General features: G+C 38.9%; 2 protein-coding genes across 20 annotated transcripts in view; one reads left to right on the top strand and one right to left on the bottom strand.

The window, feature by feature from the left end:
* AP3S1 (adaptor related protein complex 3 subunit sigma 1) overlaps positions 1–2,279 on the bottom strand; it is a 158,326-nt gene extending 156,047 nt beyond the window's left edge. For 14 of the 19 annotated variants that reach the window (XR_010587573.2, XR_010587572.1, XR_012414024.1 and 11 more), the window contains exon 1: positions 1,769–1,941. Coding sequence is in view for 15 of the 19 variants with exons in the window: in XM_065546656.1 (XP_065402728.1) it covers positions 1,769–1,837 (69 nt within the window). In the remaining 4 variants the exon portion in view is untranslated. Of the gene's footprint in view, positions 1–1,768; positions 1,942–2,100 lie in introns of those variants that run through there. The other 5 variants (XR_012414023.1, XM_073994079.1, XM_045394119.2 and 2 more) reach the window with 1 other exon arrangement.
* Positions 1,992–12,674, top strand: ATG12 (autophagy related 12). Its single transcript, XM_045394124.2, is given in 5 exon segments — positions 1,992–2,264; positions 2,266–2,488; positions 6,110–6,246; positions 11,148–11,210; positions 12,252–12,674. Coding segments are annotated over 5 exon segments (564 nt in total). The 5' UTR covers positions 1,992–2,183; the 3' UTR covers positions 12,312–12,674.
* Positions 12,675–25,903: the final 13,229 nt, after the last annotated feature.

The following is a 25,903-nucleotide window of genomic DNA, read 5'->3' as shown; positions in this document are numbered from 1 at the left end:
CAAGGGAAAGGCAGATTCCTGAGTTTCTAAATTAAATGCATTTTTCAGTAGATAGTTACATTCTATACTACACGAATAGTATACACTGATTATATGGATTAGCCAGAAAACCCACTGTTTTGAACATTGCTTAAGTTTAGATATGGAAAAATAATTTTTTGAATTGTTTCACTATTGCAACATACCTTTTTTATACTGCAAATGGATGACACTGGCAAAATGGTTATGAAAAAGATTCCTTCAATAAAGGCCGGTACTATCTTTTAACAAACAGGTAAAGTTAATGGCATTTTTTTCACTCGGGAGGATCAACTAGAATTTAAGCTGGATTACAGAATGATGTAGAATTTTTAAACAGACCATCAGTATTTAAGTTATACTAAATTAAAACCACACAGGAGTAGCAGAAAATATTCTTTATAGCTAGCAAAAGCAAAACAACTGAAAAAAAAATGAAGAATAAGCTCAAGATTTCTCACTTCAACTAACACCTCCACAGACTGCATTATCATTTTAGGCAAACTGACATTTTAACATTTACTTTGTAACGGCAAGATTGATTTCCATCTGGGACTTATCTGCATAAAAGTGTTAGCCTTGGCACAATTTCAAAATTGAATTGAAAGCTCATTTCTGGCTATAAGCAAAGTGCCACAATACCACACAACAGTTACACCTCACATTAATCCTACCACTGGGAACCCAATTTTATGTGTTTCAGCTAGTGAATTTTCGCTCAGATGAGCACATACCTCTATAAAACCCTTCCTCGATCATCAATAAATCACTTATCTCTACTACCTTAATGCCTCCTGCACTTGTCCATACTAAACAGTATTCACACATCTAAAAGAGAAGTTCTACAAATGCTACTATTCTTCATAAATAGAAAAAAACTATAAATGATGGCAAATTCCCATACGTGGAAAAATGCCAAACCAGAAGCTTAACTTTTAGGTATAGAACCTAAAACTTTTAGGTAAAGAATCATAACTTTTACGTATAGAACCACAGTTCCAATCACTCAACTACAAACGTCGCCGGTTACTTCGAGGGTAAATAATTTGCAGCCAGCTGCTAAAAGGCCTGATAAAAACATTAGGTCCTCACGTATCTTCCTCTTTAATAAGGAGGCACCTGAAAGTCACACTGGGCAGTCGGTCACGTATCGAAACATACAGGAGAGAGACTGTACAGAGCGTGCAGTTATCAAACGCAGGAAGCCAAAGTTCCTGCCCTATGAGAGGATTACAGTGAAAACCAGTAGCCCATCTGTCCAAAGAACAGAAAGAAGTCCACTTGCAAAGGCTGGGAGTCGGGGAAGGGGGGCGAGAAGAACAAGTCCCGCCCGGTCTTCCTCCTCCCGAGCTAACTGCAGCCGCGGGCGGCACAAGGCAGTCGCGCGGGATTGGCTCTTGGGGCCGGGGCGCAGGGCTCCGGGGCGCGGGTGGGCTGCCGCTGCCCGATCGGCGAGGGCCAGGCACCGGGAAGTCTCCAGGGCCTCGCCCGCGCAGCCGGGAAGGCACGCAGCCCACCGACGGGCGGAGGAACCGCCCGGGCAAAGCCACGTCGGTGGCTGACCGCGCGGCAGGGAGGTGGGCACCCCGTCCACACCCACCGGGAGGCTGACAGCCGGCGAGAGCCAGGCGGCCAGGATGGGAGAAGGGCCGCAGCGCGCCGGAGGGGGTCGCTCTGAGGAAGCCGCGCTGGGCGCTGCCCGTCGCCAACGACTCCCCCTCGCCCGGATCAGCAGCAGCTGGATACTCACGTAGGGTTGGTAGAACTTGGAGAGCCGCGGCTTCCCGTGGTTGTTGAAGATTAGGATCGCCTTAATCATGGCTGTGCCTGGCCGACCGGGTGGGCACTGGGGGCCAGGGCGGGGGCGGGCGCACGAGCCTCGCCTCGTAATCTCGCCGGCGATCCTTCCCCACCCGCCCCCTCCCGTACGCGCCCGCGCGCGCTCCCGTGTCGCCGGGCGGGGCCCGAGAGGCGGGGCCTGGGCGGGGCAGGCACTGAGGAAAGCGGAAACATTTGTAGGTCCGAGCCAGCGGCCCAACAGGGGAGTGTGCGCATTCGACCAAGCACGAAGACGTTGCCCACCTCTCCTTTACTGAGGTCTGTAGTCGCGGAGAAACACATGTTGCGTTATTAACGTTCAGAAGTCTGCCACAGCTTCGATTTGAATGACTTGCCAGGAACACCAAGTTTCACTGTGGAATTGGGTTCCCCTTCTCCGGCGCCTCCTTTGCTACGCTCTCTGGAGAAAAAGCACGCCCACTGCACGCGCTCAATCGCTACTTCCGTTCTCCAATCTCTCCAAGCAAGATGGCGGAGGAGCCGCAGTCCATGTTGCAGCTTCCTCCCTCAAGTGCTGCTGGAGGGGAAGGACCTACGGAGGTCTCCCCAGAAACAACCACCCCGGAGCCCCCGTCTTCCGCTGCAGTTTCCCCGGGAACAGAGGAACCTGCTGGCGACACCAAGAAAAAAAGTAACTGAATTTATTTCCGGGCAGAGAGGCGGGAGGTTCAGATTGCATCCGACTGGGGGTGGCGGCCAGTAAAGAAGCAAAATTTAGAGGAACTCCCGTCCTAGACCTGCATTTTGACTAGTCATCAGAAGAAGTGTACTTTTTGATTTTTAAGGCTTATGAGTTGAGTGTTAAAATACTATGTCTGTCGGTGTAGGTCCTGATACTTGGCTGCCACACCCCTTTCTATATTCTTTGAGTTGGCCAGACTGCAAGCTCTTTGAAGGAGGGAGGGAGCTGAGTGGGGGTTCTCGGTAATTCCAGGTACTTAACACAGGAGCTAATTATTTTAATAATGTTTTAAGGTGGTAGGGATGGTCACTGGCAAAGCCTGGATTAGAATTCACGCCTTCCGACTTACTCGCTTTTTTGGTTTTTTCCCCCTCCCAGTTGGTTGTGAATTCGCTCCTTAAACCAAAAACCAAATTCTTACGCAAAATGAAGACTGCTAAGGGAAAGCTAAAGGCATAGATGTTACCTTTTTAAGAAACACATTTTGGAACCTTTTTGAGTTATTTCATTGCTTGAACCAGCTATCCTCAACCCTTTATTGTTTGAGAATGTTTTCCTTTGTAAAAGAGATTTCCAAGGTTACGTGTTCTAAAGCACTCTCTAGAGTTAGAGTTGCCTATGAGAAAAGCAGCATATAAGCATCCTCGATTCAGAGAGGCTGATTTTGTCCATAGACAAGTTTTCCGCGTTCAGTCTTAAGATGACAGTGGTCTCTGGCAGGGCGCGGTGGCTCAGGCCTGTAAATCCCAGCACTTTGGGAGGCCGAGGCGGGTGGATCACCTGAGGTCAAGAGTTCGAGACCAGCCTGGCCAACATGGTGAGACTCCGTTTTTACTAAAAATATAAAAATTAGCTGGGCGTGGTGGCGCGCGCCGGTAATCCCAGCTACTCGGGAGGCTGAAGCAGGAGAGTCGCTTGAACACACGAGGCGGAGGTGGCAGTGAGCGGAGGTCGCGCTGTTGCACTCCAGCCTAGACAACAAGAGCGAACTCCACCTCAAAAAAAAAAAAAAAAAAAAAAGACATTGGTCTCATTGCCTTTTCTTCAACTTCTGCTGCTGTGGAGGATAATTCTCTCCCAAGACTGCCCCCCTCCCCCTTTAAGTCAGACTCCCATTTCCACGTGATGCACTGTGAGACTTTTCATGGATAGCCGCTAGAATCTTTCTTCAAAAGAATTCCGCAGGTTTTACAGTTTTTTGTTGCGTTTTTTCTTCCAATGTACTATAGGCAAGAGCGGACTTTCCGAGATTCGTTTTAAGGTCTAACAGTCTTAGTCAAAAGCTTATTACTTGACCCTGATGATAGCTGTGTGAAAAGCTAAAAAAACAGTGGCTTACAATCGAAATATTGCTCGAGGGCATATTTTCTTGGTCTGAACAGTATTTTTTGCAAATTGAACTGTCATTTAAGGATCAGATTTTTATTTTCTGGCTCTTGTTAGCATTTGAGTTTGCCTCTCCAATATAAAACTTTCTATTCCTAACCTATTTCTAACTATTCCTACCTTGAGGTTGTCATCATTTGTTGAGGATAATCTGATGAAAGCAGCTTAACTGTTTTGTATCCTCAGCCTTTGTTTTAATCTACAGAAGAAAGATTGTTGAAACAGACCAAGGTTTTGGCACTGGCGGTATGTTAGGTTACCTGGGGAGTAAGTGTTTTCCTAGTTGATTCTAATGTGTATCCGGGGTTCAAAACTACAGGCAAATTACCTTTAAAATTAAAAAGAGAGGGCAACTGTAATTAAATTATTTTCCTTCTCTAGTTTCTCACTGTCTTACACTTCTTCCTGAGGTAGCATAACTCATGATATTTTCTGCTTCACTTTCTGGAAATGTTTAATTGCGTTAATCGATTTACTGATAGCCCCAGGGGATTGAGGGAGCAGTGAAGGGAGGTATGAAAGATAGGATAAATAAAATCCCATGTTTTCTCCAAATACATTCCTATTCCCGAGATAACTGGGCCTAGGATAATTAGTTCTTTAGTAGGAAGATAAAATGTGCATGCATCATGTGTTCTAGATGCCTTCATTCCAGGGGTAAACTTGAATAAATTGACCTCTGATCTTTCGGCTCCAACATTTAATACCAAAAGAATGGAGCAAGAAGGGTGTAGTAGAGTAGAGTTAACTTTAGGGGGCAGCAATACACTATTTTGCTTTCAATGTGTCTTGGTTTTTGACTGCAGATGTCTTTTTTTTTTTTTTTTTTTTTGAGAGGATGTCTCAGTGTGTCACCCAGGCTGGAGTGCAGTGGCGCATCTCGGCTCACTGCAACCTCCGCATCCCGGGTTCAAGTGATTCCCCTGTCTCAGCCTCCCAAGTAGCTGGGATTACAGGCATGCACCACCACCCCTGGCTGATTTTTTGTATTTTTAGTAGAGACGGGGTTTCACCATGTTGGCCAGGCTAGTCTTGAACAAGAAGTTGGAAGGGGACTGGGCCCTCTTGAACTCCTGACCTCAAGTGATCCTCCTTCCTTGACCTCCCAAAGCGCTGAGATTACTGGCGTGAGCCACCTTACGCGCCTGGCCAGATGTTTGTTTGTTTGTTGTTTTTTAGCAAATAACTTTATTCAAGAGACAGATTCATAGGGTTTGGATTTGCATATCTGTGTTTTGGATCATTGAAACCTTAAGATTTCTCTTTCTGCAACTTTTTGGCCTTTGGTGGTTCTATTATTGTTCATAACTTACTGCTTTCCTTTATTGAAAAGTTTATTACAGAAAATTTGGTAGTTACAAAAAGCATAAGTAAAACCAAGTAACCATTGCCTACAATGTCACTAATGAGAAATAACGTTTTGGTGCATATTCTTCCATATTTATGTGAATGTGTTTTTGATGGTTTCTAATGCATTTGAGATATTATACATGCTGTTGGAGAGATTAAATATCCACATATATACCCAGCAAATGGCAGAGCCAGGATTTGAACCTCAGGCAGTTTAAAGTATATGCTGTTTACTACATTCCATTTAATCAGTCACCTCCAAATATCCTTTGGATATTTAGGTTTACCAGTGTTTCATATAAAAATAAATGCTTAAACGGAGGTGAAATGTTTTTAAGTGAATTTTTACACATCTCGTATTTTCTTAGACTAGATTTCTAGAAGTATTATTGAATCAAAGTATACCTTTATTGGGATCTGTATTACCATATTGCATTCCACAAAGAGTGTACCATTTTACATTCTCAGAAGTAATATCTACACTGGTAATTATTTTAATTTTAAGTAGTTTGGTGGGTGAAAAGGGACATGACATTATTTTACTTTGCTTTTTGTGAACTTAAATATTGTTTTTGTATTGATCATTTGTATTCTCTTTGGAATTGCCTGTTAAGATAAAATGCATTTTAAAAATTAGTCCTGTTGGGAGAACTTCGTAGGATCAAGAAAAAAATTACGGAAAAGAATCTAACATTTTTATACCTCTCACATATCTTCAGTATCATAAATACATAAGATGGATGTAGATTAAATATTTCTGATTTCTAAGTCTTTTATATTCCATTCTCTTTAGACGTTTTCATGTAATTGTCAGTAAATTTTATTCTTTTACAGTTGACATTTTGCTAAAGGCTGTGGGAGATACTCCTATTATGAAAACAAAGAAGTGGGCGGTAGAGCGAACTCGAACCATCCAAGGACTCATTGACTTCATCAAAAAGTTTCTAAAACTTGTGGCCTCAGAACAGTTGGTATGAAACCAATAGTGACGTTTTCCTACAAAAATTTTCAGTAGTTCCTAGGCAACAATGAATTAACTGTTGTTTATAGAAATGCATATGGAGCCACATATGTTGCTTTTGTTATGCCCTTTTATCCTTTTATTTTTATTTATTCATTTTCTTTGAGACAGTCTCGCTCTGTTGCCCAGGCTGGAGTACAGTGACTCACTGCAACCTTCTCCTGGTTCAAGCGATTCTCCTGCCTCAGCCACCCGAGTAGCCAGGATTACAGGAGTGCACCACCATGCCTGGCTAATTTTTGTGTTTTTAGTAGAGACGGGGCCACCTCAGAAGTGCTGGAATTACATGAGTGTGCCACTGTGCCCTGCCTTATCTCTTGTTAGTGGAGTTTATATACTTTATCAAAGGATTCTCTGGGGAATTCTGAAATGAAATGTTTTAGATTTGTTTTACAATGTGAACCATTTTATTTATGCCTCCTGTATTGTTTTCCTCAGAAAGTCACTGAATACCCGTGCAGAAAAATCTATCATAGAGCATTACAATATCTGTACATTACTACAAAAGTTTTGGATTTTTTCAATTTGTTTTGATAGCAGTTACTTTTTTCCTATTTTTCTTGAGATAAGCAATGTATCTTTGCCATATATTGTAAAAGAACTAAGAAATATTTCATGTTACAGTACACATTAAGCACTTCACAGGGGCAGTTGTAGTAAAGGTTAATTCTTTAAATGCCACTGCATTTTAACTTGGCATTTGACTACAGAAATTTAAATGTCTACATGTATTTGGCATATTAAGTGTTTTTTATATATACAATTTATATATATCAGACACCTTTATCTGCAAATAGATCACAATCTTGGATAGTATTAACTCAGGTAGCATGAGTGAATAGGTAGTTGAAGAATCGCTATGTATTTTTTAAATAAAATCAGGAATTTTTGTGTGGGGGTGCTAGGGGGAATTATTTGCTTCTGAACACAGGTGTGTGCATGGGTAAAGCAAGTGAACTATCATTAAAGCAGGACATGTTGGAATTTCTTTTTGTCAGGGAGGAGCAAAAAACTGACTCTGATCTAAGAGTTTGGCTGCAAGTGCTCTCACAAAGGTGAAGCTAAATGGAAAAGTCAGGGGAATGAGGACATACATTTGAGAGAAATGAGCAGAGGCTATATATTTACTAAAGATGCAACATGAAGAGTTGGTAAAAATAAATGTACTGACTAATTTAATGCATTAGTTTAGAAATACATGGAGATTTTAAAAAGATGAAATGATACTGTGTTCTCTGTTAAGAGTCTTGAAATTTTGTATTGCCTATATTCATTCAGTAACCTGAAAGGACTGGATTGATACCAATACATAGTAGGTTGAACCACATAAAATTGCCATCATTCAACCATTTTACCCTATGTAAACAATTTCATAAAGGTTAAATTAAAGCCTCTGTAGTGAATATGATTATCCTTTCCCATTTAAGCAATAGGAAACATAAAAAATTATTTCATCATTTTCCTAGATTAAACTAAAACTGATATCTTCTGAGTTTTATCTAGCAAAATGGACATTAAAGGAAAAAAAGTAACGCTAGGAATTCTGGGAAGATAGTGGTATCAGAAGGCATGCGTGAATCTCTCTGAATTCTCACAAAATTTAGTCAACTAGATAGCAAAACCAAAAACTCATGATTAGTGTTTGTAACAAAACTAGGTGATAAGATATCCTCATGAGCCCCAAAACACATGTTGGTGGGGGCAAACCACCAGCAACCACAGGACCTGCATGGTATCAGCATCTGTGCTGAAAGAAGCAGTAAGAAACAGGGTTGGCATCTGACAGCACTGAGACAAGAAGAACCTCAAAAGCGCTAATAGATCCTGACTGAGAAGCAAAGTGAGCCAATTTAAGAATAGAAGCCGACTGAGAGGAGTTTTGCCCTCTCCTGTAGCACGTGATAACAATGTATTTGCACTAAGGAGGACTTGAAGGGCTCAAGCAATCTCAAAATAGACCCAGGAGGGCTCCAGGACCCCATACTGAGGAGAAATTTTGGGAAGTGAAATGAAAATTAAAAAGGGTAGAGACATGAGAAAGTAAGGAAAGAGAAAGACCAGATCAAAATGGAGGGAAACAGAACTTAGAAAGCTCAAAGCAGGCCTCCATCGTTTTGAACAGTATACAAAAAACAACAGGGGGAGCACTATGAAGTTAGAAAAACTACCCTAATTCACCTCATTCTAAAAATTGAGGAAAACTAATTTCACATAAAAACAATAACAAGGTCAAATTCCGTACAGTGTTACAAGAAAAAAGAGATGCGGAAAAGAACAACATCCCCAGAGACGATGAAATCAAGCCAGAAAAATATGCCTGTAAGACAAGTCGAAAACTGGAACCTTGTATTTCAAAACGAGCTAAAAACAAGAAGATAGTATAAGACATGAAAGAAAAACAATGATCAGCTTTAGTAAAACTAAGAAATGAAGTGACAGAGCTCAGGAAAAGAATTAGAAATAAAAGAAAATTATTTCAGAAACGGAGACTAAAGTAGGAGGAACGTAAACAACGGATAATGGGTTAAGAAAAATAGATGAAAAAAATTTAAAAGTGAGTCAGCCTTTGGACAAGAGTCTGTGAAGAAAAAAACCAGAGCAAGGGAACAGAAAAAATACTGTAAACATGTCATTTTAAGAGATTTCAAACTACATATAGAAAAAACATCCCAAGTACCTGAGAGTATCAACCCAGAATAATGAACACCAGGATGCATTCTGTTAAAATTACTGGACTTGAAATCATTTGGAAATGTAGGGGTTGGGAAAGAAGGCATGACTTAGAAAATTAGGCTGTCATCAAACCTTGACAGCAAAGATGCTTAAGGAAAAAGTGAAATAAGGCTTTCATATCCTGCATAACTGACTTAATCGGGGCACAAACTATTAGCAGAAAATGCTATTCCAATGAATCCATGAGGAATCTACTAGACAGAGAGCTTTATAACCAGAATAACTAGAGACATCAATTTAAAGACTGCTGATTTAAAAGTAAAAAGAAAAAAAGCTGATTTAAAGGCAAAGTAATTAATAAAACTAACTAATTTTGTCTGCCCAAGTTCTTGTAGTTTGGAAATAATAGCTCCATGGAATTTTACTTTCACGAACCTGGAGTAACTACATCTACTTTAAAGGAACAAATTATAAGCCACTTAGCGTTTCTACAGTGGAATTGATGATGTTAACCTGTTACTTATATAGAGCTTTATCTCTTTTAAACTAACTGAATTGCTTTTTTAAAATTTCCAATTAACACCTGTTAAAAAATCACATTGAATTCCTTCGGTTGGTTCTCTGCTCCATCTAGTCTGCTGTTTTCTGTGAACACAACACCATCTTACTCTTTGTCTCCTTTGCCTAAGAAGTCCTAATTACTACTTTCTTCACCTGGTTAAATCCTGCTTATTTCCCACAAAGCTGTCCCTGACCCTTTTGCTAGGCTAGACTAGTGTACATTTCTGTATGCTATATACTTCATTAGATGTACTTTTCTCACCCATATTTATTCATGTGTGTCTGCCTCTCCTATAGATTATAAGCTCATTGAGGGAAGAGGTCACATTAATCTTCATAGTTCCGTGTACAATTCTCAGCACATCATCGACACTGATAAAATAAACTAAGCTGTTATTGAGAGCCCTTCCCCTCATTTATAATGTACAAGAGTAAAATCTGGATTTGCTCATAAATTGTCAGGCACTGAACACAAATTTTATTTGTATTACAAAAAATTCACATTAAAATGCACATCGTTTTCTGTTACAGTTCTGAAATTTTTGTGCCAGAACTCTACTCAGCCGTAACCACGAATTGATATTTCAGCATGAACTATTTAAATTTAACAATAACACCTCTTGAGTACATACACCAGGCACTGATACTTAGTGCATTATCTCATTTTGTCTTTCCCAACAGACCCAAGAGGTATAGTTACTATTATTTTCCATATCTTACAAATAAAGAGGATGAGAGATTATTTGTATTCAAAGCCAGGATTCAAACCCAGATGTGGCTCAGTAGAGCCTGTACACTTAATCACCACACTATGTTGGCTAAGAGAGATGCGAGCAATATTGATTGTTCATGGTTGGTGATCAAAATAGTATCTGTCAACCAACTATTCTGATACTTTTTTTTTTTTAATACTAAGTTTAATCCAGGACATTTTAGTCCCAAATTTGGATATTAAAGGAAAACTAAATATGTTACCTGCATATAATGTTTTGTTTTCCAAAAAGAAAATTATTAGAAGGCACTTGGACACTGACTTTTTTTAAGTACTAGAAATATTTTAGTAAAAACAGACTAAACTGAAACATTGAGCAGCGAATCCTTCAAAGAGCAAGGTTATAAGGTTTTAATTTTGTTACTTTTTTCCTTGTTCATTTGCCTTTAAGTGACTTTATAAAAAACCTAAGTATATATGTCATACATTTACCCAAGGAAAGTGCACAAACTACCTTGAATATTAGACATACTGATTTTTGACTGTGTGTGTGTGTAATTTTCTTAGGGGAAATTCTTTATGGGTAAGTGGGGACATTTTTATGATAATGTAATTTCTTGAATAGCCCTTCAAAAGCTATTTGTAAAAAATATTTAAAAGTTTCTTAGTTATAAAAAGTTAGGAACCACTGTTCTAGGAACTGGAATTGTGTTATTTTTATTCCTCTGGAGGAAAAATGAGATCTTCATAAAGATCTCTTTGAATTGACTAGAAAAGTTAGGAGTTCAGAGAAGCTTTCTTCAATTGTGAAAACAATACGAAATAGCTAGCTGACTGGAATGCAGAAAAATGCAGATTAATCAGGATACCCTTAAACATCTCTGTTTTTCTCTCCTTTCTTGTAGTTTATTTATGTGAATCAGTCCTTTGCTCCTTCCCCAGACCAAGAAGTTGGAACTCTGTATGAGGTAAAAAAATACATATATATTGCTTTTTTTTCTTAATGGAGTATGCACATCTGTATAATATATATATTGTGTAGTATTGTTAATTCACATTTTTATTTCAAGAGATGGCATGCCATTCTTTTGTTTTGTTTTGTTTTGTTTTTTGAGACCGAGTCTCACTCTGTCGCCCAAGCTGGAGTGCAGTGGCATGATCTCGGCTCACTGCAACCTCCGCCTCCTGGGTTCAAGCAATTTTCCTGTCTTGCTCTCCCGAGTAGCTGGGACTACAAGCACATGCCACCACACCCGGCTGATTTGTTTTTTTTTTATTTTTAGTAGCGACAGGGTTTCACCATGTTTGCCAGGGTGGTCTCGATCCACTGACCTTGTGAGATCTACTCACCTTGGCCTCCCAAAGTGCTGGGATTACAGGCATGAGTCACTGCGCCCGTCCAGCATGCCATTCTTAATTGTCTGGGATAGAAGAAAAGATGACTTTCTTGTTCTGTTATCTAACATCTTGATCATAGTAAGATCTTAATAAATTATACAGTTATTGAAGAACCAAGGAATAAATTATATTTCAAAGTCATCTTTGTAATTCTTAGAAAGTAAGACTTTTTCTTTATGGTTGATTTCTTCTGCATTGTTCTTATAATCTGTTATCCAAATCTGCCTACAAGAAATTGAAAAAACAGCATAAGAATGACTTTGTTCAACATCTTACAGTGTCATTGCAATAGTCATTAGAGTACACCTAGTAGCACCACTACTAGAAAACAGCTGAAATTACATACATTGTGGTTGGAGATGTAGAGAAAGGACAAGATTAAAATACATAAACTCATTCATGCCTAAGATGCTTAAAGGACAGATTTTATTAAACACTTCGGATTATTAATATGTGTCTGGTAGAAACAGGCATCCTTTGAAAGAGATAGCCTGTAACATAAGTAACTTAGTGTACATGTGTGGATATTAATGATACATATGGCATTTATTTTCTTAGTTTCATCTAAGAATAATAAAGATTGAGTTTGATTTGTTGCCTTTTTTTTGTAGTGTTTTGGCAGTGATGGTAAACTGGTTTTACATTACTGCAAGTCTCAGGCATGGGGATGAACCACAAAGAAAATCAACTTGCTACATAAGATGGATTTTCACAGAAGAGACAGCTCTGAAAAGTTTTGCTGCTTGTGGCAAGAGACTTAACAGATGTGATCTATTCAGTATGTGTTTACTCTATTTTTATGCATAAGAAAACATCCATAGCATGAATGGACTCAAAAAAATGTGATTTGTATTAATACACCAATCATCATAAAAGATGGTCATTATAGTACACCCATTGCTCCTACTTGTTACTATTATTGCTGCAGATCTGCCTCCAAGGTTGGAAAGGAGACTAAGACTGTATAAGCATCTTCATTGCCAGTTCTCAAAATGACTGAAATTGTTTTCATGATAAAAGTTAATATACTAAAAGGTTCCTTTTTTTTTAATGTTTACATTTATGTCTCTGTTTACCTTCTTAAAAATAGTCACATTGACCTGCTGGCTGAGTACCTCAAAGAATCCAGTAGAGGGCAGCCCACCAGGCAGGAAAGATTAGGCACTTTGGTTTCACATCTTTGCTGCGGAGTAATAGGGAAAATGGCTGTTTTTGCCAATTTTTAGGTAATATCTAGCCAGGAGAGCAAGCACGTTGGACAGACGGAAAGACTGTAATTTTAGACAATACACATGGTTATATTATAATACAAATTCTGGACAAATAAGTCATATACCTGTTTTCAGTACCATCATTTAAGGATTCTTGAGTCCCAATCACCTAACTGTGGTGTTATTCTGTCATTTATATAGTGTCAAAAGCACTTGATGAGTAAACCCGGTAACATCTTTTTGAGTGTTTCATAATGCATTTTCCAACTTGAAAGCACTCAATAACTGAAAAATAGCCTTATTGTGTATTTTATGCCATGACTAAAAGTACCATTTTTACTGATGCTGTTAGACTGATAATTTCTTGAAGTGAGATTTAACCTTTTTTATCTTCGTTCAGTATTATATTTGTAATGCCATATTTTTAGAAAGCATTCCAGATCAGCCACGGTGGCTTACACCTGTAATCCCAGCACTTTGGAAGGCCGAGGTGTGGGGATTGTGTGAGGCCACAAGTTTGAGACCAGCCTGGATAACAAGGCAATTTCCCCAACTCTACAAAAAAATAAAAATTAAAAAAAAATTATTAAGCTGCAGAGGCAAGAGGATCCCCTGAGCCCGGGAGTTCAAGGGTATAGTGAGTCATGATTGTACTGTGGCATTCCTGCTGGGCAACAGAGTGAGATCCCATTCTCCAAAAAAAAAAAGCATTCTAGTAAATCAAATGGAATGTGAATGGAATTTCAAAACAGGATCTAAGATGGTATGTAGTAGAATTCCAAGTAATATCATTTTAAAGTTAAATAAGTTGAGTATGGAAAAGATCTGTTCTCCAGTTTTGTCCGCTTCAGTTAACTGAAGGAATATATTTAATTATATTAATATATTTAACAAATAAAAATATGTTGAATTTTTTATGTTTGCCACTGAGGTTTCAGATGATAGACCTCAAAAATCGAAAATACTGGTTGAATTTGTAGCATCCATTTAATTATTCTTTTTGACCTAAATAACTTAATAGTTTATTAAATCTAAGGTTAGCTAAATAAGCAACTAACCTTATTTGTTTTCTTTCCTAACAACTCTGAAGAATACATAGGACTTTGCACTTTTTTATTTTTTTTTTTTAAGAGACGGAGTTTTGCTCTTGTCGCCCAGGCTGGACTGTAATGGCGCAATCTCGGCTCATTGCAACCTCTGCCTCCCAGGTTCAAGCGATTCTCCTGCCTCAGCCTCCTGAGTAGCTGGGATTACAGGCGCCTGCCACCACGCCTGCCTAATTTTTTGTTATTTTCAGTGGAGGCCGGGTTTCACCATTTTGGCCAGGCTGGTCTCAATTCCTGACTGACCTCAGGTGATCCACCCACGTTGGCCTCCCAAAGTGCTGGGATTATAGGCGTGAGCCACCCTGCTGGGCCTGGACTTTGTACTTTTTCAAATCATATTTAATTATTTCTTGATCTTTACTCAAAGAATCATTCTATGCTAAATTTACAACATGAAGCAATAATTAAGCCTGGATCTGATAAGTTATTGGGTGACTAGAACCTAAAACACAATTTATTTTTAATTTAGACTCTCAAGTCTTATTAAACTTGGGGGGAAAATTGAACATTCAGATGATATTTTAAGTTTTCTTTGTGAGTAGATGTCAATAATGTCATGCTTTATTTTACTGTACATAGATGACCCATGGCACACAAAGTATATGTATAATATTACAATTTTGTACTTCCACCTTTAAAAGTATGCCAAAGACTTCATAATGAATTCACTATATTTAATGAATAAGGCAAATTAATGTTTTATCTGAAATCAAAATGAGATTGGATAATTCCTGGAATCTGATTTCTGTAAGTTTCAATCCTAAAGGGACCTTAAATATCTACTAGAAGTTCAGTGTATTCCTCAGATTATATGACATTAGTCAACCAATTTAGTTGTAACACAAAGTGGGAAAGTCTTAGGTGTTGAAGGAGTGTGAAAATAAAAATCTCATGCAGTTTCTACTTCATTTTCCAAGGATTATAATATGCTGAGTAAACTCTTGGCACAAAGGAGGAAGCCAGCTACGGACCACATAATGAAAACTATTCAGAAAACAGTTCAACAAATATTACTATTTGAATACAGTTCAAGTCGTATTTATATAAATACTGTTTCCCTACATTATTTAACCCAAACTGGATTATTCACTGTTCTCTCAAGATGCCTTGTGTTTTCTGTTTCCTACTTCTGCTCGTGCAGTTTACTTACACTTTCACCCTTTAAAATCCTAACTCTTCTTCAAGACCTGATTCAGATTTTAACTTTTTAAAGGCTGTCTGAATCATTCAAGGAGAAGATACCCTTTCTCTCATAAAAACACTTACAGCAAACTACCACTATTACAGCACTTACTGCATACTGCCTCAGAGCCATGTGTCATTCTGGTTTTTATCTGGTACCCACACACACATAATACTTACTACATTTCCTTATACATAAATAAGTAGTAATGTGACACATTGAGTGAATGAAATTGTGATTTGCAAAGTATGACAGCTAAAAACAGGAAATTTTGTATAAAATGTTTGTACAGCAGAAGGTAATGGAAAATATTTGCAACATATAACAGTGCTTTTAATGTCTTAAATATGTGAAGAATTCATTTTAATTGGTAAAAAAAAAAGACCAACTGAAAAATAGGTTAAACATACCAAATTTCGATTCAGAAAAAAAAAATGGCCAATAAAACATGAAACACCTTGAACCCTATTGGTTACAAAAAATACAAGTAAAAACAATGCTGATGAACATCAATAAAAATAATGTACATCTTGGTATTAGCAGAGTTGTGGGGAACTCCTGTCATATTTTGGTGAATAGAATATGAGTTGGTATATCACTTTTAGGGGGCAATTTGGCAATATCAGAAACCTTGAAATGTAAGTATAAACTTCAATTTGTTCATATGACCTTCCATTCACACACTGAATGCCTACTATGTCCTAAATATTGGAATAACACTAATAAAGCTCATAAGAGACTATAAAGTCCCTGTTCTTGAGTCACTTTCATGTTGACTCAAGGGGGTAGGACAGATTTTTCAGATTTGAATTTAAGTCTCAAATTTTTTAAAACTGAATTTTTAGAAATAATGGAAAGTAGAAATATTATTAGTTTACCCATGTTTCCGTATTTAATATTAATGAAAGATAAAACATGTATGTATGTGAGTAAAATCTTTAAAGGAATCTTTATAAATCAACTCCCATAGTTCCTTCTGTCATCGTAGCTGATATACACGAATCTAGGTTGATTACTTCTAGTGATAGACACAAAGGATGTCCTGTCCATTTTGAGATGGCTATTTGTTTCATAACTGTCTTTCTTACAACATGCCAAAATCTGCCTCCTTGCTTCCTCCAAGTATTTGTTCCCAGTTCTTTTATCTACATCTACAAAACATACCTTTCCCCTTTTCCTGCCCCACTTTTCCCGTCTTGTCTCAAGAATGATAAATCTATCCCTCTAGTTGCTTAGAATTTTGACTGTCTTCAAACCCAGTTTCAATCCATTAGCAAATCCTGACAGCTTTACTACCCAAAGCAATCTACAGATTAAATGCAATTGCTATCAAAATACCAATGATATTCTTCACTGAAATAGGAAAAAAAAAAGTCTAAAATTTTTATGGAACCACAAAAGACCCAGAACAGCCAAAGCCATCCTGAGCAAAAATAGCAAAGCCGGAGGCATTGCATTACTGGGCCTCAAATAATATACTACAAAGCTATAGTAACCAAAACAGCATGATAGAAGCATAAAAACAAGACACAGACCAATGGAACAGAACAGAGAACCCAGAAGTAAATCCATGTATTTACTTACAGTCAACTCTTTTGACACACTAAGAACATACATTGGGGAAAAGACAGTCCCTGCTATAATGGTGCAGGCAAAACTGAGTATGTGAATGCAGAAGAATGAAATTAGACCCCACTCTCTCACCATATACAAAAATCAGAATAGATTATAAAGACTTAAATGTAAGACCTGAAATTATGAAGAGAAAATTGGGGGAACCGAAAGTTTGGGCTGGTCAAAGATTTCTTGTAAGACCTCAAAGACACAACCTATGTGAAAATGAGCAAATGAGATCACATCAAGCTAAAAAGCTTCTGCATAGCAGAGGAAACGAAGTGAAGAAATATACTACAGAATGGGCAAAAATATTTGCAAACTACTCATTTGACAAGGAATTAGAAACTAGAATATATAAAGAACTTAATAGCCCCCCAAAAAAAAAAAATCCAATTAAAAATAGGCAAAAGATCTGAATAGATGTTTCTTAAAAGAAGATATCAAAGTGGTTAACAGGTACATGAAAAAATGCTCAACATCACTAATCACCAGGGAAATGGAAATCAAAACTAAATAAGATAGCACACCCCAGTTTAAATGTCTTTTATCCAAAAGTCAGGCAATAATGGATGCTGGTGAGGATGTGGAGAAAGGAGAATACTTGTACACTGTTGGTGGGAATGTAAATTACTAAAACCACTAAGGAGAACAGTATGAAGTTTCCTCCAAAAACGAATAGAACTACTTTGTAATCCAGCATTCTCACTGCTGGTTGTAAACCCAAAGGTAAGGAGATCAGTATATCGAGATACCCGATTGCAGCAGTACTCACAATAGCCAGGATATATAATCAACCTCAGAGTACATGCATGGATGAATGGATAAAAAAGTGTACATGATGGCATATTCAGCCTTAAGAAAGAATGTAATCCTGTTATTTGCAACATGGAACTGGAGGATATTATGATGTTAAGTGAAACAAGGCAGGCACAGAAAGACAAATAGCACATATTCTCATATGTGGGAGCCTAAAAAAAAAATGCTTTTAGGATTGACTGGCAAGATGGCCGAATAGGAACAGCTCCAGTCTGCAGGTCCCAGTGAGACCAATGCAGAAGTGGGTAGTTTCTGCATTTCCAACTGAGGTATCCTGTTCATCTGATTGGGACTGGGTAGGCAGTGGGTGCAGCCCACAGAGGGTGAGCAGAAGCAGGGTGAGGCATCACCTCATGCAGGAAGTGCAAGGAGCAGGGGAGCCTCCCTTTCCCAGCCAAAGGAGGCTGTGAGGGACTGTGCTATCTGGCCCAGATACCACACTTTTCCCCTGGTTTCAGAAATCCACAGACCAAGAGATTCCCTCGTGTGCCTACACCACCAGGGCTCTGGGTTTCAAACACAAAACTGGGTGGCTGTTCAGGCGGACACCGAGCTAGCTGCAGGAGTTCTTTTCACACACTGATAACCGAATCGATCAGTGGAAGAAAGGATATCAGAGATTGAAGATCAACTTACTGAAATGAGGCATGAAGAAAAGGTTAGAGAAAAAAGATTGAAAAGGAACAAAACCTCCGGAGAAATGTAGGACTATGTGAAAAGACCAAACCTATGATTGACTGGTGTCCCTGAAAGTGATGGGGAGAATGTAACCAAGTTGGAAAACCCTCTTCCGGATATTATCCAGGAGAACTTCCCCGACCTAGCAAGACAGGCCAACATTCAAATTCAGGAAATACAGAGACCACCACAAACATACTCTTTGAGAAGAGCAACCCCAAGACAGATAATCGTCAGATTCTCCAAAGTTGAAATGAAGGAAAACTGTTAAGGGCAACAGAGAGAAAGGTAGGTAACCTACAAAGGGAAGCCATCAGACTTAACAGAAGATCTCTGCAGAAACCCTGTAAGCCAGAAGAGAGTGGAAGTCAATATTAAACATTCTTAAAGAAAAGAATTTTCAACCCAGAATTTCATATCCAGCCAAACTAACTTCCGTAAGTGAAGGAGAAATACAATCCTTTACAGAGAAGCAAATGCTGAAGGACTTTTGTCACCACTAGGCCTGCCTTACAAGAGCTCCTGAAGGAAGAACAAAATATGGAAAGAAAAAACCAGTACCAGCCACTGCAAAAACATACCAGAATATAAACACCAATGACACTATGAAGAAATTGCATCAACTAATGTGCAAAATAACCAGCTAGCATCGTGATGACAGCTGGTTAACACATAGGACTTTGCACTTTTTTATTCACACATAAGAATATTAACCTTAAATGTAAATGGACTAAATGCCCCAATTAAAAGACACACCCTGGCAAATTGGATAAAGACTCATTGGTGTGCTGTATTCAGGAGACCCATCTCCCATGCAAAGACACACATAGGCTCAAAATAATGGGATGGAGGAATATTTACCAAGCAAATGGAAAACAAAAAAAAAAAGCAGGGATTGCAATCCTAGTCTCTGATAAAACAGACTTTAAACCAACAAAGTTCAAAAAAGACAGAATGGCATTATATCATGGTAAAGGGATCAATGCAACAAGAAAAGCTATTCTAAATATATATGCACCCAACACAGATGCACCCAGATTCATAAAACAAGTTCTTAGAGACGTACAAAGTGACTTAGACTGTCACATAATAATAGTGGGAGACTTTAAACACACACTGTCAATATTAGGTCAAGGAGCCAGAAGATTACAAGGATATTCAGGACTTGAATTCAGTGTGCAAAAATCTCAAGCATTCCTGTACACCAATAAAGACAAGCAGATAGCCAAATCATGAGTGAACTCCCTTTCACAATTGCTACAAAGAAAATAAAATACCTGGTCGGGCGCAGTGGCTCATGCCTGTAATCCCAACACTTTAGGAGGCCGAGGTGGGCAGATCACGAGGTCAGGAGATAGAAACCATCCTGGCTAACATGCTGAAACCCCATCTCTACTAAAAATACAAAAAAAAAAAAAAAATTAGCCAGGTGTGGTGGTGGGCACCTGTAGTCCCAGCTACTCAGTAGGCTGAGGCAGGAGAATGGCGTGAACCTGGGAGGCAGAGCTTGCAGTGTGAGCCGAGATCACATCACTGCACACCAGCCTGGGCAACAGAATGAGACTCCTCTCAAAAAAATAAAATACCTAGGAATACAACTTACAAGGGACATGAAGGGCCTTCAAGGAGAACTACAAACCACTGCTCAAGGAGATAAGAGAGAACACAGACAAATTGAAAAAAAATCCATGCTCATGGATAGGAAGAATCAGTATCATGAAAATGGCCATATTACCCAAAATAATTTATAGATTCAATGCTATTCCTATCAAGCTACTATTGACTTTCTTCACATAACTAGAAAAAAACTACTTTAAATTTCATATGGACCCAAAAAAGAGCCCGTATAGCCAAGACAATCCTAAGCAAAAAGAACAAAGCTGGAGGCATCACGCTGCCTGACTTCAAACTATCCTACAAAGCTATGGTAACAAAAACAGCATGGTACTGGTACCAAAACAGATATATACACCAACGGAACAGAACAGAGGCCTCAGAAATAACACCACACGTCTACAACCATCTGATCTTTGACAAACCTGACAAAAGGAAGCAATGGGGAAAGCACTCCCTATTTAATAAATGGTAATGGTGCTGGGATACCTGGCTAACCATATTTAGAAAACAGAAACTGGACCCCTTCCTTATACCTTATACAAAAATTAACTCGAGGTGGATTAAAGACTAAAATGTAAAACCTAAAACTATAAAAACCCCCCAAAAACCTAGGCAGTACCATTCAGGACATAAGCATGGGCAAAGACTTCATGACTAAAACACCAAAAGTAATTGCAACAAAATCCAAAATTGACAAATGAGATCTAATTAAATTAAAGAGCTTCTGCTCAGCAAAAGAAAGTCTCATCAGAGTGAACAGTCGACCTACAAAATGGGAGGAAATTTTTGCAATCTATCCATTTGACAAAGGTCCAATATCCAGAATCTACAAGGAACTTAAACAAATTTGCAAGAAAAATCAACCCCATCAAAAAGTTGGCAAAGGATATGAACAGACACTTCTCAAAAGAAGATATTTATGCAGCCAGGAAACATGAAAAAGAGCTCATCATGACTGGTCACTTGGAGAAATGCACATCAAAACCACAATGAGATAGCATCTCACACCAGTTAGAATGGCAAGCATTAAAAAAACCTGGAAACAACAGATGCTGATGAGGATGTGGAGAAATAAGAACACTTTTACACTGTTGGTAGGAGTGTAAACTAGTTCATTGTGGAAGACAGTGTGGTGATTCCTCAAGGATCTAGAACCAGAAATACCATTTGACCCAGCAATCCAATTACTGAGTATATACCCAAAGGATGATAAATCATTCTATAAAGACACATGCACACGTATGTTTATTGCAGCATTGTTCACAATACCAAAGACTTGGAACCAACCCAAATTTCTATCAATGATAGACTGGATTAAAAAAATGTGGCACATATACACCATGGAATACTATGCAGCCATAAAAAAGAGTAAGTTTATGTCCTTTGCAGGGACATGGATGAAGCTGGAAACCATCATCCTCAGCAAACTAACACTGTAATGGAAAACCAAACACCACATATTCTCATTCATAAGTGGGAGGTGAACAATGAGAACGCACAGACACGAAGAGGAACATCACACACCGGGGCCTGTGGGTGGGTGGGGGAGGGGGGTTGGGTGGGGGGCAAGAGGAGAGAGAGCATTAGGACAAACACGTAATGCATGTGGAGGTTAAAACCTAGATGATGGGTTGATAGGTGTAGCAAACTACAATGGCACCTATTTAACAAACCTGCACGTTCAGCACATGTATCACAGAACTTTAAAATAAAATTGCTTTTATGGAAATAGAGTGTAGATGATGGTTACCAGATGCTGGGAGGGGTAGTAAGAAAAGGGGAATAATAAAAGAGTTGCTTAATGAGTAAAAAAATACAGTTAGAAGGAAAAAAGATCTAGTGTTGGGTAGCACAATTGAGTGACTCTAGTTAATAATGTATATTTCAAAAAATAACTAGAAAAGTAGAGTTGGAATGTTCATAACACAAAGGATGAGAAATGCTTTGAGGTGATGGATATTTCAGTTACTCTTATTTGATCACTATATATTGTATGCTTGTATCAAAATTTCACATGTACCCCATATATATGTACATTTATGTATCCATAAAAATTTTAAAGCCTGACTGCTTTACCTGCAAAACATGTTCAGGGTCCAGCCATTTCTCATTTGCTACCGCTGTGGACAGAGCCACCATCATATTTTTTTTTTCACTCAAATTGTAACAGCTAACTGGTTGGTTCCTCTGTATCTACTCTCTCCTCCCCTAGAATCCCAGTGGCTTTCTATATTGGTGTAAAAGCCGAAGTCTTTACCTTGGCCTGTGTGATACGTAGTCATCACTTCCGCATACTCTGCCACTCAAATGCTGTTACTCAAACACTAAGCTTTCTCCAATCCCAGGGCTGTTGGATTTACTGGTCCTTCCACCTGGAAACTTGCCCTAGACAAATGTCTTACTAATATTCAGTCCTTGCTCAAATACCACCTCAAGGAAATGTTCCCCTGAACTCCCTCTAAAACAGCAACTCGCCACTCTACATGCCCAACTTCCCGTTTTATTTTTCTCCATTGTATATTTTATAAGTGTTTGTATGTCCGTTTCTCCACGTATGCTGCATACAATATTTGTTGGTGTGCTCCTCCTACCAACCCAACCCCATTAAAATGTAAGCCCTCCGAGGGCAGTGGCTTAGTTTTGTTAGCAGTGTCTGGCATATAGTACATGCTTTTTAAAATATGCTGGATAGTTCCCTTCTCTGTATATCTATCACCATGTCTGTCTGAAATGTCTGTCTGAAAATGTGACAGTCATTGATTGCCCTGGGCAATTCAGAGTACAGTAGAGCTACCTCTCTGGATCTAGGTATTCTACTTATGTTAATAGAGTCTATAATGTCAACTTTTTTAGATGACTATAGTTCGGTTACAATATGCAACTGTTGTGAAGAATTCAGATGTCCTTTACAAAGAAACAACCTGAAAAAAGTCTTTTCTGGATTTGAAATCACAACCCTAGGATCCTTAAAGAGGAATGAGGAACTAGATGAGTTACTCTAGCCAATATGTTTTTACTAACTTCATTTATGCATACACTTAACAAATATTTCTATTTGTGCCTAACCTGCACAAAATACTATGCACTAGGCACTGATGGTGATATAAAAATAAAATGTAAAAGGAACTTGTCTTAAAGGTTCTCACTGTCAAAGTGATCCACATAAGTAATTGCAACACATGCTGAGAAATGGTAAGTGCCATAAGAAAGGTAGTGATTGTTCCGTTGTTCAGGAGGAGGAGAGATGGCTCATTTGACAGGAAAGTAAAAGCTGGATCTTAAAATAAGATTGGGACATGTTGAAATGGCTGGCTAGGATTCAAGCATGGGAAAAGCTTAAGCAAAACAATGGATCTGGTAAGCACATTCAATTTGGCTGAAAGATATATTCATAAAGAAAAATAATAAAGGGCAAAATATCAAGAAAGGTAGTTTACAGCCAAAATATGAAAAAAAAAATTAATGCCAGGCTAATAAGACCTATTGTATAGGAAAGTTAGAGTTATTGGAAGAATGTGACCAGGAAACAACATCATCAGTTCTGTGCTTTAGGCTAATTAATCAAGTGATTGTGAATAAAGGATACCTATGGGAGAAAGTTGGAACCAAGGAATCCAGTTCAGAGGCCAGTGCCATAATCCAGCCAAAATCGAATAGAGGTTTGAATAGTGGAATAGCAATAAGAATACAAAGTAGGGAAAATGATAAGGAGATACAAAACTTGGCAATTGGTTGAATGGGCTCTGGATAATGATGCAAGGAAGGAGTACGCAGCAATGGATGAGGTTTTTGAGCCTGGGTGCCTCATTGCAGAAATAGAACCTTTAGGAGTTTGGGAGAGCATTCTTGAGAGGAGTTTCACACATACTGCATCTGAGGTGCGAAGAGGTGCTGGAGATTGCAGTCTGCATGTAAAACTAAGGGACTGTGGGAGGCATCCACATACAGACGATCAATGAAATCCTGGGTGTGGGGGAAGGGAGGGAGTTGAGAGAAGAAACAATAAAAATGTGTCAATATCACTATATTAATAAAGTTCCTTGAGGTCTTTGAAGGTCAAGAGGAGGAGTCAGATGGACATAAAGATGGCAACAATAGACACTGGGGACAACTAGAGGGAGGATGGGGGAGAGCAAGGGTTGAAACTGTTGGATACTATGCTCAGTACCTAGGTGACAATAACATTCATACCAGAAACCTCAGCATCACACAATATACCCAGGTAACCTGCACATGTAACCCCTGAATCTAAAAAGTTGAAAAGAGGGTAGCTACGCACAGTAGCTCACGCCTATAATCTCAACACTTCAGGAGGCTGAGGCAGGAAGTCACTTAAGCCTAGTAGTTCAAGCCCAGCCTGTGCAACATAACAAAATCACATCTACAAAAAAATTAAAAATTAGCCAAGTGTAGTAGTGCACGCTTGTAGTCCCTGCCACTCGGGAGGCGAAGGCAGTAGGCTTGCTTGAGCTCAGGTGTTGAAAGCTGCAGTGAGCCAATGGCTCCACTCAGTGTCCAGCCTCAGTGACAGAGCAAGACCTTTGTCCAAACAAACAAACAGAGACAAGTCACAGACTGGGAGAAAATATATACCAATCACACATCTGACTTGTTTCTAGAATATATAATAAACTCTTAAAACCCAACAATAATATAATTTTTAAATGGACAAAATACTTGGATATTTCATCAAAAATTATTTACAAATAACCAATCACATAAAGATATGCTCAGCATCATTAGTCATTATGAAAGACAGGACTAGCTCGATTTCCTAGGCCAACTAAGAACTCCTAAGCCTAGCTGTGAAAGGTGACTGCAACTACCTTTAAACACGGGGCTTGTAACTCAGCTCATACCCAACCATCAGGTAGTAAAGAGGGCTCACTAAAATACAAATTAGGCTAAAGCAGGAGGTAAAGAAATAGTCAAATCATATATTGCCTGAGAGCACGGGAGAGGGACAATGATCAGGATATAAACCCAGGCATTCAAGCAGGGAGTGGCAACCCTCTTTGGGCGCTCTCCCATTGTATGGGAGCTCTGTTTTCACTCTATTAAATCTTGCAACTGCACATTCTTCTGGTCTGTGTTTGTTTCGGCTCAGGCTGAGCTTTCACTTGCTGTCCACCACTGCTGTTTGCCACCATCACAGACCCGCCACTGACTTCCACCCCTCCAGATCAGGCAGGGTGTCTACTGCTTTTCTGATCCAGTGAGGCGCCCACTGCCAATCCCGATTGGACCAAAGGCTCGCCATTGTTCCTGCATGGCTAAGTGCCCCGGTTAGTACTAATTAAGCTGAACACTAGTCGCTGGGTTCCATGGTTCTCTTCCGTGACCCACGGCTTCTAATAGAGCTATAATACTCACCGCATGGCCCAAGGTTTCATTCCTTGGAATCCGTGAGGCCAAGAACCCCAAGTCAGAGAACAAAAGGCTTGTTGCCATCTTGGGAGCGGCCGGCCACCATCTTGGGAGCTCTAAGAACAAAGAGCTGCCCGTAATAATTAGAGATATAGAAAATGAACAACACAATGCGATATCAGCACACCCCTATTTGACCAAAATCGGTAAAACTGACAATACTGGTGAGGATGCAGGGCAACCAGAACTCATACATTGCTGTTGAGAATGCGAAATGGCACAGACCCTTTGCAAATTAGTTTGTCAATTTCTTGCAAAGTTAAACATGCATTGACTAAATGGCCCAGCAGTCTCACTCCTAGGTATTTACTCAGGTGAAATGAAAATTTGTATTCACCCAAAAAGACATTTGTTGAATAAATTAATGAATGAATAATAAACGAGTGGAGCTTTCATAATGTAAAATGACTAGATAATATCTAAAATTGCTGAAACAAACAAACAAAGCCTATTTTTGGAAAAAGGAAGTAACTACCACAAGGAATAGTTAGAAGAGTTAAGAGACTGACTCTTTAAGTACAGGACAGATCGTCGGGAATGGTTAAAAGGACCTGCTGCTTTTCATTGACCTTCTAGTACTACTGATTTTTTTTTAACTATGTGACTAT

This window comes from Macaca fascicularis, chromosome 6, assembly GCF_037993035.2.
Source record: "Macaca fascicularis isolate 582-1 chromosome 6, T2T-MFA8v1.1".
Classification (NCBI taxonomy): domain Eukaryota; kingdom Metazoa; phylum Chordata; class Mammalia; order Primates; family Cercopithecidae; genus Macaca; species Macaca fascicularis.
Note: the sequence above shows the minus strand (reverse complement) of the source record. Positions and strands in the feature narration are given on the sequence as shown.